At 34.2% G+C, this 15,663-nt stretch overlaps 4 protein-coding genes across 5 annotated transcripts in view; 3 read left to right on the top strand and 1 right to left on the bottom strand.

The window, feature by feature from the left end:
* The first annotated feature begins 397 nt into the window (after positions 1 to 397).
* On the top strand, positions 398 to 1,634 carry LOC120766449 (COP9 signalosome complex subunit 5). Its single transcript, XM_040091963.1, has 2 exons — positions 398 to 1,339; positions 1,404 to 1,634. The coding sequence occupies exons 1-2, from the start codon at positions 484 to 486 to the stop codon at positions 1,547 to 1,549; spliced, it is 1,002 nt and encodes a 333-aa protein (XP_039947897.1). The 5' UTR covers positions 398 to 483; the 3' UTR covers positions 1,550 to 1,634.
* Positions 1,635 to 9,948: 8,314 nt separating this feature from the next.
* On the top strand, positions 9,949 to 12,583 carry LOC120766296 (soluble guanylate cyclase 89Db-like). Its single transcript, XM_040091700.1, has one exon. It carries the CDS (start codon positions 10,445 to 10,447, stop codon positions 12,401 to 12,403), a length of 1,959 nt encoding a protein of 652 aa, XP_039947634.1. The 5' UTR covers positions 9,949 to 10,444; the 3' UTR covers positions 12,404 to 12,583.
* A 360-nt stretch (positions 12,584 to 12,943) lies between these two features.
* LOC120766297 (cytochrome b-c1 complex subunit Rieske, mitochondrial-like) lies at positions 12,944 to 13,986 on the top strand. Its single transcript, XM_040091701.1, has one exon. It carries the CDS (start codon positions 13,035 to 13,037, stop codon positions 13,863 to 13,865), a length of 831 nt encoding a protein of 276 aa, XP_039947635.1. The 5' UTR covers positions 12,944 to 13,034; the 3' UTR covers positions 13,866 to 13,986.
* Positions 13,987 to 14,909: 923 nt separating this feature from the next.
* Positions 14,910 to 15,663, bottom strand: part of LOC120782552 — a 2,848-nt gene continuing 2,094 nt past the window's right edge. For both annotated transcript variants that reach the window (XM_040114882.1, XM_040114883.1), the window contains exon 5: positions 14,910 to 15,663. This exon is cut by the window's right edge and continues 771 nt beyond it. In XM_040114882.1, coding sequence (XP_039970816.1) covers positions 15,385 to 15,663 — 279 coding nt within the window. In that variant the 3' untranslated portion in view covers positions 14,910 to 15,384.

Below are 15,663 nucleotides of genomic sequence, written 5' to 3'. Positions count from 1 at the left end.
TAAAGCAGTGGCGTGCTCGATGACTTTTCAATATTTCCATTCTTATACAGCGCATACAGGTTTATTTTTTCGAATATGATCCAGTATCTTACGAAAAATATTCTTTTACTTCTTGTATAAACAACAATTTACAAATGTATTCTTTTATTATAATGGACAATTTTGCTACGGTTCTATTTTTTATTTCTTAATATTAGTATTTATAGAATATTAAATATGAAATAAGCCAGCGAAACATAGCTACTAACAATTCTGTATTCTCCATTTTGCTTTCTTTTGTATTGTGCCCCACAACAACAAAAATATCAACTGTTAACAGCGCCATCGGTAAGTTTTTCTTTTTGTATAACATTGTTTTCAGAACATAACTTTGAGGTATCTAATTTACAGCTGACATACAAATTTTGTTTATTCTTTGTTGCGGCTATTTGCACGAAAACTGTGAAAACTTGTGTTATAAAATATAATAATAAGAAAGCAAATATGGATGCAGAGACTTCACGTAAAACTTGGGAGCTGGAAAATAATATAAAAACTTTGCCGGCATGTGATGAAATTTTTCGTTATGATGCTGAACAGCAACGACAAATTCTAGATGCGAAACCATGGGAAAAGGATCCACATTATTTTAAGGACATAAAGATTTCGGCTTTATCCTTGCTAAAGATGGTAATGCATGCCCGTTCAGGTGGTACACTAGAGATTATGGGTCTGCTTCTTGGTAAAGTTGAGGATAATACAATGATTGTCATGGATGCTTTTGCCTTGCCAGTTGAAGGCACTGAGACTCGTGTTAATGCCCAATCTCAGGCTTATGAGTATATGTCTGCTTATATTGTTGCAGCCAAAGAAGTAGGTCGATTGGAAAATGCAATTGGGTGGTATCATAGTCATCCCGGATATGGATGTTGGTTATCTGGAATTGATGTATCAACACAAATGCTTAATCAGAACTATCAAGAACCATTTGTTGCCATTGTAGTAGATCCAGTACGCACAGTGTCGGCAGGCAAAGTTTGCTTGGGAGCGTTTCGTACGTATCCAAAGGGGTATAAGCCACCGAATGAAGAACCTTCTGAATATCAGACCATACCTTTAAATAAGATTGATGATTTCGGCGTACATTGTAAACAATATTATCCACTTGAAGTGACTTATTTCAAGTCCGCTTTAGATAGAAAGCTATTAGATTCGTTATGGAACAAATATTGGGTGAACACATTGGGTAGTTCGGGCTTACTTACCAATACTGATTATACAACTGGACAAATTTTCGATTTGTCAGAGAAGCTTGAACAGAGCGAATCGAGTTTGGTGCGTGGACCATTTGTAGTTACAGGTAAGAAGAAGAAAGCTACAATAATACTTAAGAAATTCTACTTTTTTTATTTTTATTGTTAAAGGCGCTGAAGGTAGCGAAAAGCGTACGGAGGATAAACTATCGAAGGCCACACGTGATTGCAGTCGCGCATCTATAGAGCTAATTCATGGTTTAATGGCACAAATTGCTAAGGACAAATTGTTTAACAAAGTTGGACTTGGGAAATAAGTTTGAGGAACCATTAATGAATAATTTATTAACTGCAATTTTCAATCTACAATAACAAAATAAATGGAATGAAATAAATAATTTTTTTTACAAATTTTTATATTGATCAAAACGTAGAATTCTCAGATTCATATTCATATAACCAAATTTATATATCTCGCCAGCTCAGAAGACATACACATATAGTCAAAATAATAAGTACATTCTTTTAGTCTGCAATCGTGGTTAAACTTTTAATGTTTGGTGAAGTAAACGAATACAAATCTGGGTCAGTTTTTATAAATTCGATATTACAATACATTTTATAGTGAAAGAGGAGAAAATCGTCTTAGACTTTTAAAAATAGGACCAAAGTATTTCAATATCCTAAACATATTTCGAAGTTGGTGAAAAATTGGTTCCAGAACAACGGTGTGACTTCTGTTAGTTAGTCAAGTCAGTCCCCCGACTTGAATTCAGTTGAAAACCTTTGGGGGGAGCTGGAAAAATGCATTGTGAAGCAATCATTCCAAAATAAAAACAATTTATGGAATTTTGTTCAAAAATCTGGTATGAGATTTCAATTCATACATGCCGCACACTTATCTCCTGCATTCTAAAACGAATTTTTGAAGTAATTGAAAATAATGACTGCTATACTATATACTGTTGAAAGAAGTAAGCAAAAATCAAATAGGGCACAGAAAACTGATACTCATAAATATTTTAATCACTTTACATTTTATACCCTGAACACCTGAACAGGGTATTTTAAGTTTGTCACGAAGTTTGTAACACCCAGAAGGGAGCGTCGGAGACCCTATTGTATAAATGATCAGTATGTTGAGCTGAGTCGATTTAGCCATGTCCGTCTGTCTGTATATATACGAACTAGTCCCTCAGTTTTTAAGATATCGTTTTGAAATTTTGCTAACGTCATTTTCTCTGCAAGAAGCTGCTCATTTGTGGGAACTGCCGATATCGGACCACTATAACATATAGCTGCCATACAAACTGAACGATAGGAATCAAGTTCTTGTATGGAAAACTTTCACATTTGACGATGTATCTTCACAAAAGTTGGCACAGGTTATTTTCTAAGATAATAATGTAATATGTGAAGAAATTATTCAGATCGGCTTACTATAGCATATAGCTGCCATACCCACTGAACGATCGGAATCTAGTGCTGGTATGGAAAACTTTTGCATTTGACAAGATATATTCACGAAATTTGGTGTGGATTATTTTCTTAGGCAACAATGTAATCTTCGAAGAAATTGTTCAGATCGGTTAACTACAGCATATAGCTGCCATACAAACTAAATGATCGCAATCAAATGCTTGCATGGGAAACTTCCTCATTTGACTATATATCTTCCCGAAATTTGGTATGAATTATTGTTCATAGAAATAATGTAATATCGGAAGAAATTGTTTAGATCGGCTCACTATAGCATATAGCTGCCATACAAACCGAACGATCGGAATCAAAAGCTTGTATGGAAAACTTTCGCATTTAACGTGGTATCTTCACGAAATTTGACATGGATTACTGCTTAAGGTAATAACATAATCTCCGAAAAAATTGTTCAGATCGGATTACTATAGCATATAGCTTCCATACAAACTGGACACATAGTTACTAAAAGAAATGCACCTGTGAAGGATATATTAGCTTCGGTGCAGCCGAAGTTAACGTTTTTCTTGTTTTTAATTTCAAATATAAAATAAATGAAAGGTAACATTCTTTTCATCCAAACATGAATAAAAGTGGATTTATTAGTGATTGAAAGCCACACGTGTGTTTGTGCATATTATTTTGACCATGTTTGTACATATGCATGTATACGTCCTATCCCTATTGCCCTACAATCTACAAAATAGAGATACTTAGCATACATGCGTATACATATGTATGTATGTACAAGTCCTGTTAGTCACCTATTGCTAAGCTGGATATCAAGCATCATATATAAGCTCCCTATTTGATTAATGTAAGGCCTTTGACATGGAAAATTACTGTTATGAGTAATTGTGCTCGAGATTATAAGGAAATCGATGTCCAGCTAATATCGACGTTCTTCAGACGAGTAAAATCCAAACCGAGGGGAATAACGCTTTCCACAAGATGTCTTGCATTTTCTCAATGCTCTTTAATATACACATATGCCACATTTGAGAATAATGGAATCATAATGACAATAAACAAATAAATTTGTTCGCAGCTCTTGGGTAGTTCAAAGGAACCAGTGGAACCAAATTTGTAAAATTTGTTGCAGGCAGAATTAACTAGCTTTATAAATAAACAAAATGTATGTATGTATATTCTCCAGGCCGTTGCTATTGGTATGCTGCATGGACCTCAACACGTTTTTCAATTCAAAATAGGAAAACGACAATTGCTTTAAAGGTGAAAACTGGCAGTGCTTAAAAAAAAAAACTAAATATGTTTATAATATTAATTCTTTAAGACTTTCATTCATAATCCTACCCATCATTCAACATATATACATATGTACATACATACATGTACGCAAATATTGAAACAACTGTGTTTTAATTTCTTTTCTTTTTTCACTTGATTTTTTAAACTATTACCTTTATACTTTTTAGTTAGTAAAATATACCAAAAAAATTTAGATGTTTAAATATTTTATTTTGTTTGACAAAAGTGTTCTGCACCTTAAATATTTTCATTAAAATTTTTCTATGACGCTACTTGAAACAGTTACTTAAATTATTTGTCCAACAACAAATGACTATAAGAACCCCTGCCAATTACAATTGACTAATTAAGTGTTTGTGTTACTTTGGATTAACTTTTTGTTTACATAACTTATGTAACTACTGTATATACATACATATGTACATACAGTCGACCAAAAGTTAATTGGTAATGATGCTTATAAGCATACATACATACATACGCACTGGTATGTATGTGCATTTCAAATATATTAATGAATTAGTAGCTATCCAAGAGTACACGCGGCGATTCCTGGGGATACCCTGTTGAGAAGCGTAAAGTGAAAAAAATTACCAAATACATAATTTTTTTCTTTATACTTTGTTGTTGTGAGGGTTGTAATTTGGAATATAAGATAAGTGCGATTAGTGAAAGCAATATTAATAATTAGTCAATAAGATGTAATTATATATACATATGTACATATATGTATGTATGATTGGCAGGTTTACAAAGATAGAAAGCAGTTTTCAAATCAAAAATTAATGCCATAACAAATTATTAAAAATTAATATATGCCAAACTAAATATGTATTAAAACATAATAAATACAATTATTAATATATGAATATTTTTTATAGGAAAATAAAAATAAAAAATGATTTAATTGTAACCTAAAGGACACTTCGCGAGATGTGCTCATTTACTATGCTTGACCGAAAATTTAAAACTACAAACAAGGTATGCCGGGAAAACAATTCCTATTTTCTAGCGCCTCAAATTCATAATTTCCTGTCGGGACTTGTATGTACATATGTACATTCATATTTATAAAATCGTTGACAAACATATCCATGGCATACATTTTATCTGCTAAACTGCACACATTAAATACTTACATACATATATACAAACGAGTTTTTTGCATGCTAACATCAATTTGTGAGTACCATCCCCATAATCGAAATGTCAACCCAATTTCGATAAATACATATAAATATAAACACACGACGGCATAGACATTATTTACATATGTATGTACATATATTGAAGCTTCGGCTCATTGACAGCAGTTTGTATGAAATTTGTTCGATTTTGAATACAAGTACAAACTAATTTCCTTAAATTATATTAGAAGTATTTGATTAAGGATTGGCAAATAGGTACCTACATACATATGTACATATGTACGTACATAAACACCCACAAAATCGCAAGTCGTGTAAAAATAACTCATACGCCGTGTTGAACTGGTTAACTGTCGCTTAAAATAAGTACATACTGCTACCGTTTGCGTATTTTAATTTGAAAGCTTGTTCGGTAATTCGATGATTATGAAAGATAAATGTTTGTTAAATTTATTGACTTTAATTGTAATCAAAACTAGGAAGTGTCCGACGCTGTACGATGGGGTTTAGTTGTATGCACTCTATTATTATTGTTGTTGAAATTACGAATTTTAATAACGGTGCATGTTCCTCAGAAATTATAGCTTCTAATGCTATCCATTCATTACATTTAGGAGATCCTCCATATGTCGGTTGATACCAAGGCGACAGACGACCAGCAGAAAAGGCTTGATTAAACAATGAAACCGTTAGAATATGTATATTGTACACAACTGTATATTCGTAAATACATATGTTATAACTGAGATATTTTTGAAGCTATACACTTTATTTTATATATATTTCATGTAAATGTACTTATATTGCATGTGGTCATCGAGTTGTAATATCAGACTATCGTGACTTCCAAGTTTATTAAAATTTTCCCCTTTTCACCATTTATTCACTACATTGTATATAAATGTAAAATAATTAATTTAATTTTATTTACCTTCACCCAGTGACACTTTACAGACACGTGCTACATGTAAGTTAGTGTTAGTAGTACATTATAAATGTGCTTTTGTGATTGCTCGGTGTGAATCTTACTAGAGAAAGCGAATCGAACAAACAACTGGTACAAATTATTTGTACAGAGCTAATAAAATGCGGGAATGGCAATCGTTTATACTATCATAGTGAGGTATCAACGAATACTGCTACTACTTTATTGAACTCAGATGGATAGCTATTTTGAATAGAGCTAAGGAGCGAACCAAAAAGTGTTTATACGAGTATGTTCCAAATATCACATTACTATAGGCACCCAATCGAACTCCACAATTTCTTACTTGGTGGATTTTCCTTGTCAACTCACTAAGCTAAGAAATGTAAATATGTTACGAGTATATCGGTATATAAAGATAAATACTAGTAGTTATATACATATAGTTAGGTAAATAGTTTAGCGTCCTAAGCACACTCAAGATTAGTTGCGACAATGAGTGTAAGTAATTGAAGTGGCAATCCTTCTAAGTGTATAATGTTCTTAAACGATGAGTGACTGGCACAGCTGCGTGTAAATTGAGCGGGATGCGCTGTAATGGCACGCAACTGGCAGCTATGATAGTGACAAAACTGACACCGACATTTATATAATATAAATATGTACTCATGGAAGCTTAACGTGTATATATGTATGTACATACATATATACTTGGCATACAACATAGCTCTTTAACGACCACGAATATGGGAGTATATGGTATACATTGAAATGTATGCGTCTATATATTTTATCGAAACAAAGGCCATTTATGCGGATTGTATCCTTTTGCAATAAAAAGGGTTTCATTCGGTACTAAACTTTTATTAATATACTATACTTATATTTTTATGAAATATTTGCATTAGGTTAAGACTTTCTGAAAGGCTAAACCTTAGAAATAAAAGTGCTAACATTTGGCAGCTAAGTTTAATTAATTTTTTATTATTTTTTTATTTTACTTTATTAAACTTTTACCAATTTCTGTCTATACCATCAACGGAATGGTTAGTGTATCAAATTATTAAAGGAAATGTCTTCCAAAGAGACATAGTCAGCATTAGTGGTAAGTATGCTCGACACAGAGGAAGCTAAAATTAGAATGAAAGATTTCTCATTCGACAAAAGACTTGTTCATTTCCCCCACCAGAGGTAAGGTTGACAAAATCTTTATTCAGTTTAAACAGAAGCATTCCTTCACTGTTATTACGTACAATTAAAAAAATTTATTTCAATATGTTTTTATAATTATTTTGTTTAGTAGGTGGTATGTCACATTCGCGATATTAATAATCTATACGACAAAGCCAACCTATACCATTTTTCAGACACTCTTTGAAATCAAATGTTTATTAAGGCACCGAAAATAGCGTTACTACCCTAATGTAAATATTTATATATTCTATATAATTGATGACAATTTGTACAAATGCGTGTATGTTAAGCCTGCACAGTGTATGTAAGTAAAGCGATAAGTAGATCCTTCGCCCAATGACTCCTTCAGCTTCAGCCTTCCTTTAGGACACGTTTTTACGCGTGGACAAGTCTATATTTATGAGTTTGTATGGTTGTATCGAGAAATATATAAATGTTACTGTAAACTGTGTACGTTTCTTGTGAGAAGGGTTGGAAAGTATGTTATATAATATTTGCTGGTTTTTATGTATGAAACATAGTTTTATAAAGATCAATTTATTGGGAAATAATCAATTTTTCATATGAAATAAACGTCAAAATTTAGACAATCTATTTGCAGTTAGATGTTAGCCGAGTAAGTTGATCATGTGACCACCTAACGGTAGTTATGTACTTCCAATAGCGACAAATAGACATTTCTTTACTTCTTTTATTATATTGAGAGGCTTGTCAAAAGGTCTTTACTTTCACTTAAAACTAGAGGTTTACAACCCCCCAGTAGATCCCCTGACAATTATTAACGCCAACACTGTGCTAAAGGACACTTTGCAACATGAGCTTCGATTATCGCCAAAGAAAGAATTGGTAATTGATTGCGGTCGTGGCTGCTATAAAAGCCAAAACAGAATAACAACGGACCGCATTTGGAAGTGAAGAAGCGACACTCGCAGTTCTTGTGCTATTTGCAACTGCTGAAACAACTATAAAAACACAAGCTTAGCGAAATTAATGCAGAGAAAATAGCTTAAACACATTTCCACAATATATTGATAAAAAAATACAAAAACACCGAATATGATGGGGAACTAATCAAAAGTTGATTAACAAAAACAAAAGTGAAACCGAAAGACATACCATGTATGTACATACTACATACATATGTATGAATGTACGAAAATTTATTTTTACTAAATTGTGTATGCGCAAGTAACACAACGGCAGAGCGCGATTCGAAAGGACGGTTGGCTAATGGTGCGAAATAAGTTGACTGATACTTTTTGGCTACACATTATACTGAAATATACGTACATACGTATGTACGAGTATATAGACAGTAGGTTCATCACAGCGCTCTAATTTATGTACTTAGTCAACAGTCAGCTGGCAGGAGCGCTCAGTATCAGCAGAGCATCCGCAAGAGGCACAGCAGCATTTCAAATTGTAGCAACAGTGTGGCCAAGAGAGAGGAGAATAATTTGGTAGGGTAGATTGTGTTGGTGCGTTGGGTGCCGGAAAGGTGCTAGCAAGTGAAGAGCGAAGAGAATTGCGGAAGCAAACGATAACAGTACGGAGAATTTATGTGTGTGAATGCATATCCGAAACCGAAAGTTTTCTTACCAAAGAATTTGGCATAAACACACAAAAGAGAAGCCAAATTCACGTGAATTTAATAGACACTCGGTTGAGAATGTAAGTGATTTAATGAACTGAAAAGAGGCATAGCGAAAGAAAATCAACTAAAACATAAATAATAGCAAATTTTTAGCTAATTTATAACAAGAATGAATTATGTTAATGAGGGAGTGTAATAGAAAATTTAACATAAGAAGAATAATAAAAGCTCCTTAACATATGCATACATATGTATGTACATATATATGTATGTATAAATGATAGTACAAAAAGAAATAAATATATAAATAAAGAAAATTAATCGGATAAGTTGACTTGATTGCGGATTACCACAAAATTGCGAATTCACGTATTAGACAAAAGCCGGATTGTCACATTTTAGCCGCAAACATTATTTGGGGAGGACACAGCCACCTGTAAACCACCACCCACAAGCGGAGAGAACTTCACTAGGCACGCGCCTGGAATTTGCAATAAATCAGTGACATAAACAGCAGCGGCAGCAGCAGCAGCAAAAAAGAGCTGAAGGAAGCAGCGCACTTAAGAGGATTTATTTATTTGTGTACACAACCGCCTACTTGATTACCGCTAGAATTGTGAGCGGCATACCAAGCACTTGGAATGTGTCCTTAACGCATATTACTGGCACAAGTGATAAATTCTTAAGCTGTGTCAAAAAAAAGAGTCAACAAAGCCACATGTATGTGCATAAAATATATCGCAATGAATAAATCGCATGAGATAAATTTAAAATTTAACTATTGAAACTGAGGCAGTGCAGAAAAGATAAATATTTCATCTTTTAAACTTTTAAAAATCAATGAACAAATTTAAAAAAACTAAGATTGAAGAAACTCAAAATTGGAAATACATATCAAAATTTCAAAGTAACAAAATATACCATTCAAATAATAAATCCAGCATAAATGAAAAGTTATAGTAAAGTTCAAAATTTGCAAAAATTAAGAAATTAAAAGTGCAAAGGTATCGATTACACTAAAAAATTAAAATTCGGAAATTAAGAAAATAACCGATTATTATTTATTTGAGCATATTCAATATAATTGTATATGAAAATATTTAAAGAAATTCAACAAAAATTAAAAGAAAAAAATTAGAGGAAAAAGGTAAAAGAAAGCTTAATCAACTTTAAAAGAAAATGCATCATATTAATACTATAAGCAACAACCAAAAATATATTGTAATTTTCAACAAAATATTAAAAGCTAAATTAAAAATAAAATAAAAAGTGGAAGAAAGAAGAGCAAATACTTGTAATTAGATATTTCTACAAAATCTTCAATAACAGCACAAAATCAAGCACTGTCGTTGGAAAACCCCACATGGACAATCAACTCTACAGTTACAAATAAAAGTTCAGCACTAGCCGTTTGTACGCCTACAAAAACATATGTATCTCAACTCACGCACAACTGCATTTAATTAAAATTAATTTATTTAAAATAAAAATAAAACGGGAAAACTGATCTCAGAGCACAAGGACTGCTATTAGTTATAACTGCAAACAAATATATAAAATATTTCTTAAACCACCGTTTTTAACAGTACAATAAGCTGCCGCAATCATGTATGGCATGGTTTTAGAGTCCGTCCAACATTTCATTCAAGAGGAGTTCGGTGAAGAAGTTTGGCGACAAGTATGCCAAATAATCGACTGCCGTCACAATACCTTCAAGACCCATCAAATCTATCCCGACGGATTAATGCCCGATATAGCGGCCGCGTTGTCGGCGCTTACGGGCAAGTCATTCGATTGGTGTATGTCATTTTTTGGCAATTGTTTCGTGCGGTTTTTCAGCAATTTCGGCTACGATAAGATGATACGTGCGACGGGACGTTATTTTTGTGATTTTCTACAGTCCATCGATAATATTCACTTGCAGATGCGTTTCACCTATCCGAAAATGAAAAGTCCTTCCATGCAGCTAACTGAGGTTGATGATAATGGCGCCGTAATGGTTTATCGCAGTGGTCGCACTGGGTTTTCCAAATATTTAATGGGCCAGTTGACGCAGGTAGGACGTGAGTTTTACAATTTAAATGTAAAATGTTCAGTAATTGAGAGTCAAAATGATATAAATGGAGGCATAGCTGGTCCTATCAAGTTGAGCCACGAACCTTTAACGGTAATTGTGAAATATCGTTTGGACTTTGACAATCGCGAATATATGGCGAAGCGTGTGAACGTTGTGGCACATCCCACGCAACAAATTTTACCGAAAATCAATATTGATGTATTTCTGGATCTCTTTCCCTTCACGGTGTTACTAAATCGCAATATGGTTATTACCTCGGCTGGTGAGAAAATCGTTGATACTTGGATACTACACAATCAGGGTAAGAATCCACAAAATTTTCTGGGTTCGCATCTTATGGATATATTTAAGTGTCGCCGTCCAAAAGACATCAAAATAACTTGGGATCAAATTATACAAATGCACTCAGTACTCTTCGAATTCGAACTATTGCGTACGGGTCGCAATCAGGCAGCCTACGATGCACTAATGGATCACAATCTCGAAGACGAGGTAAGGGAAGTATTGAATAGCAGTGAGGAAAATCTGCTAAATGTCGATCAGAAGGAAGAAATTGATCCACTTACCGGTAGACGCAAGATTTCCCATGGAAACAAGGCGATTTTGTTGAAAGGTCAAATGTTTCATCTAAAAGATATTGACTCACTAATTTATCTCTGCAGTCCGCTCATTGAAAATTTAGATGAATTGCATGGAATTGGTCTATTCTTAAATGACTTGAATCCACATGGCTTGAGTCGTGAGCTGGTAATGGCTGGCTGGCAGCATTGCTCTAAATTGGAAATTATGTTCGAAAAGGAGGAGCAACGCTCCGATGAGTTGGAGAAATCATTAGAACTAGCCGATTCTTGGAAGCGTCAAGGTGATGAGCTCCTTTACTCAATGATACCACGTACCATCGCCGAACGTATGCGTAATGGTGAGGAGACAATATGCCAGTCTTTTGAGGAAGTCTCCGTTATATTTATAGAAGTGATGAATATTTACGCTGGCGATACGAATGACATACGTGATGCCATGACCGCAGTGACCACACTGAATACGGTATTCTCGGCATTTGATGAAGAGATAACATCACCATTTGTGTATAAAGTGGAGACAGTTGGTATGGTTTATATGGCCGTTTCAGGAGCGCCAGATATAAATCCTTTGCATGCTCAACATGCTGGCGATTTCGCTTTGCGTGTGGTGAAGAAGGTGAAGGCCTTAGAGATACCGGACCTTGCTATCAGGTTGGGTATAAATTCGGGACCTGTGGTAGCTGGTGTTGTGGGTTTGAAAGTGCCACGCTATTGTCTCTTTGGTGACACAGTGAACACAGCTTCGCGCATGGAAAGTAGCAGCGACCCATATAAGATACAATTATCGAATTATACCGCGATGAAATTGCGTGAGGCGGGCTATAAAATCGAATCGCGTGGTTATGTAAAGGTCAAAGGTAAAGGTGAAATGGAAACATTTTGGCTTTTAGACGAGCCGGATAAATAGATGAAGTAGTGATACGAAAAAGTACAAATTCAATTGGGCTCATAAAGTATGGGAATGTTTTTATGTATGATTGTATGGACTCCTGTTTAGCGTTACTTTAATGCTCATAAACGTGTTAAACTAAAAACTATTAATTTATGCTTTCTATGTATTCTAAATAAATGTAAAACATCTCATATATACATATGTGTATTAATTTGATATGGAATTCTTGACCGGAGATTTAAGGGCTTCCCGGAAGCATACAATGAGAAAGAGAGAAGATGTCCGAAACCCGGTTTCGGAACTATTATTTGAATAATTAGAATGGATTTCGAAGGAGCAAGAAAAGGTGTTAAATGTCCAACCGCAGCCATTGTATGCGGAATATCTGTGGGCATGACAGAACAGTTCAAGTAATTAGTTATATCACTGGCGAATTTGAATTTTTAAAATTTTGCTAACTTAACAAATTGTCCACGTTATCGAAAAATTCGATTAAAATACGTAACTATAGTAGCTGACATTTAAAAAATTAATTTATTGAGTTTCAAAATGAGTAGTTCTTCTCTTCCCTTTTCGTCATTTCAAAGAGACAAAATTTTCACAATTTAATTAAAATTAAATAAAAAATTCATACAAATTCCTCAATATGTTTAACGGGTTTTGTAGTGCTCTTAGAACAACAATTCTGAATGTGCTTTTGCCTCGGCGCAATGCATTCCTGTACATGATACGTCGCAATAGGAACTTTGCCAATCGTGATTCCCCTTTGAGAAAGATTTTGACAGCTTGTCCACCTTCGACTCTCCTCGCCAGGAATTGCACGCATTTGTTAGTGCCACTCGCATTCGTTAATAAGAATTTTTCATCGCTCACGCTACAACTGCGAAACCTACATAATGACATGAAGGTACCGGATTTTTCAGACTATCGTCGGCAAACGGAAAACCCGGATGACCCAAAAGATAATTGTGCTGAACAGCGAAAAACCTTTTCATATGCCATCGTTGCGGCCGGCGCCATCGGCAGTTGCTATGCTGCCAAAGGTTTAGTACACGCCTTCGTCAGCTCAATGAGCGCAACCGCCGATGTATTGGCTATGGCCAAGATTGAGATCAAATTGAAAGACATACCCGAGGGCAAGTCAGTGACATTCAAATGGCGTGGTAAACCGTTATTCATACGACATCGCACGGAAGCTGAAATCGAAGGTGTGCGTTCAGTAAATATATCGACTTTACGCGACCCAGAATCGGATGATAAACGTGTCAAGGATCCGCGTTGGCTGGTGGTAATCGGTGTCTGCACACATTTGGGTTGTGTGCCAATTGCCAATGCTGGCGATTTCGGCGGTTACTACTGCCCATGTCATGGCTCGCATTTCGATGCGTCGGGTCGTGTACGTAAAGGACCTGCCCCGCTCAATTTGGCAGTACCTAATTATGAATTTTCCGATGAAGAAACATTGCTGGTAGGTTGATGCGTAAAAACGCGGCATATGGGGAAAATCAGAGATAGAATTGAAAACGCAACATATCAATGAAACTAAAATAGATACATATAATTATATGAAATTGAATACCCAATAAAATGGTAGAGAAGCCACATTTGAATTTATTTCATCTGAGGATATACATTCATATGTATAGTACGTATAATAATATGGCTTTTCACTATTGTGTCAAGATTGATGTTTTTGATGTTTGACCCGAAGCTAAGGAATGTCAATTAAATTCCGTGGGTTCATATAATGTTTAATTTCATACTCGGCACTTAAAAATTGTATATACTGTACATATGTATGTGCTTATGTGGTGTAAAAGGTTTGAGAATACTTCTATCCACTTTCGAAATGTAAATCGATATTTTGGATTTTTTTCATAACTGAATAATTGTACTTTGGGCGGTTTTCAGGTTTTTATTCATTTGAAAGCTTATAACGTGTAAAAAGAGGTCTGAATCGAGTTTCCTAAACCTACCGTTAGGATACTCCCATGACAATTAACTTGCGCCTTGCTACTCAAACAACAGCAGATTTGAACCTATTCGATCGGTTTTAATTGCCTTCATTTATGTTTTTAATGAAGCGTTGATGTTCTGGAAGGGATTAGATCAAATGTGAAAGGATTTCAGATGTGTAGATTTTTAGGCATTATGCAAAGAGGTGGTAAAATTCAAGTGGGGATTGTGTCAAATTTAAATAAAATATGGTAACTATAAATAACAAAATTTTTACTTCGACTTTGGCCGACTTAATCACCAAACAACATCCCACTTTTGGGCAAAAACAAGTTATACTTTGCTCAAAAATATTATTTTCAATTAAAATCTTATTTTGTTATACCACAGTTTTTAACAGAATATTCTGTTTATACGATTTATTAAAAAAAATTATTTTAAATTTATGTATATAATTAATAGTATTTTTGAATACTTGATTTCTAAAAGGCTTAGGCTTTTGTTCTAACTTCGTGTATGTAAAATATATTTAAATCTTCGCACTGTCAAAGTAAGAAGCGGAACAGAATGGTAACATCTCTAAGGTTTTATTGACAGTAAATAATAAAATTGAAACATTATTGGATAACATATATGTATGTACATATGTATGTATATGTATATTGAACCGAGAAAAGCGTTTACACGCTCGATAGTTTAATTTCCATAGCATCTGCACACTAGGAAGTTAGTTAAAATCTTTTTGCTTCCAATTAATATGATAATCATATTACAAAATAATATTTAATTACATGAATAAAAACTAACTACATATATTATTCTACGGTATAAATCATTTGAAAATGTGGTTTAATGGCATTTAAAACTACTTTGGTTTATTAGTCACTGAATGTCTTCAACTTTCTTGGTCGTTTACATCAGACGATTAATTTGCACACAAAATATTTTGCATTAAAGCAAAAAATTTAAATTCATTTGCTAAAATTGCAAAAAGAACCAACAAGAAAGCACTAAACGTATCTTAAATTAATTTTTTATATTTACATATTCCAACTATCCAAAGACTGCACAACTTCACCTTTGATTTGCATGGAAGTATCTGGCGTTGTATTGGCTGGCAGCGTTGTCATATGAACCACAGGCTGAGTTTGCACTTCCTCATCCTTATCATTTACAAATTTATGTTTATTCTTCATATGTGAATTCAGACCCACAAACTGATGGAAACGTGCATCACAAAGCTTGCAAGCATAACGCTTAACCTCCGAATGTATTTGCTTATGTCGCATTAGTGCATGACTACTGTGGAAAGCTTTGCC

This window comes from Bactrocera tryoni, chromosome 1 (assembly GCF_016617805.1).
Source record: "Bactrocera tryoni isolate S06 chromosome 1, CSIRO_BtryS06_freeze2, whole genome shotgun sequence".
Taxonomy (NCBI): domain Eukaryota; kingdom Metazoa; phylum Arthropoda; class Insecta; order Diptera; family Tephritidae; genus Bactrocera; species Bactrocera tryoni.
Note: the sequence above shows the minus strand (reverse complement) of the source record. Positions and strands in the feature narration are given on the sequence as shown.

Excerpts from the sequence above, each read along its gene's own strand:
- LOC120766449 (XM_040091963.1), top strand. The coding sequence starts at position 484 with ATGGATGCAGAGACTTCACGTAAAACTTGGGAGCTGGAAAATAATATA. Across the intron at positions 1,340-1,403 it reads TGGACCATTTGTAGTTACAG|GCGCTGAAGGTAGCGAAAAG; the intron begins GTAAGAAGAAGA and ends TTATTGTTAAAG.
- LOC120766296 (XM_040091700.1), top strand. The coding sequence starts at position 10,445 with ATGTATGGCATGGTTTTAGAGTCCGTCCAACATTTCATTCAAGAGGAG.
- LOC120766297 (XM_040091701.1), top strand. The coding sequence starts at position 13,035 with ATGTTTAACGGGTTTTGTAGTGCTCTTAGAACAACAATTCTGAATGTG.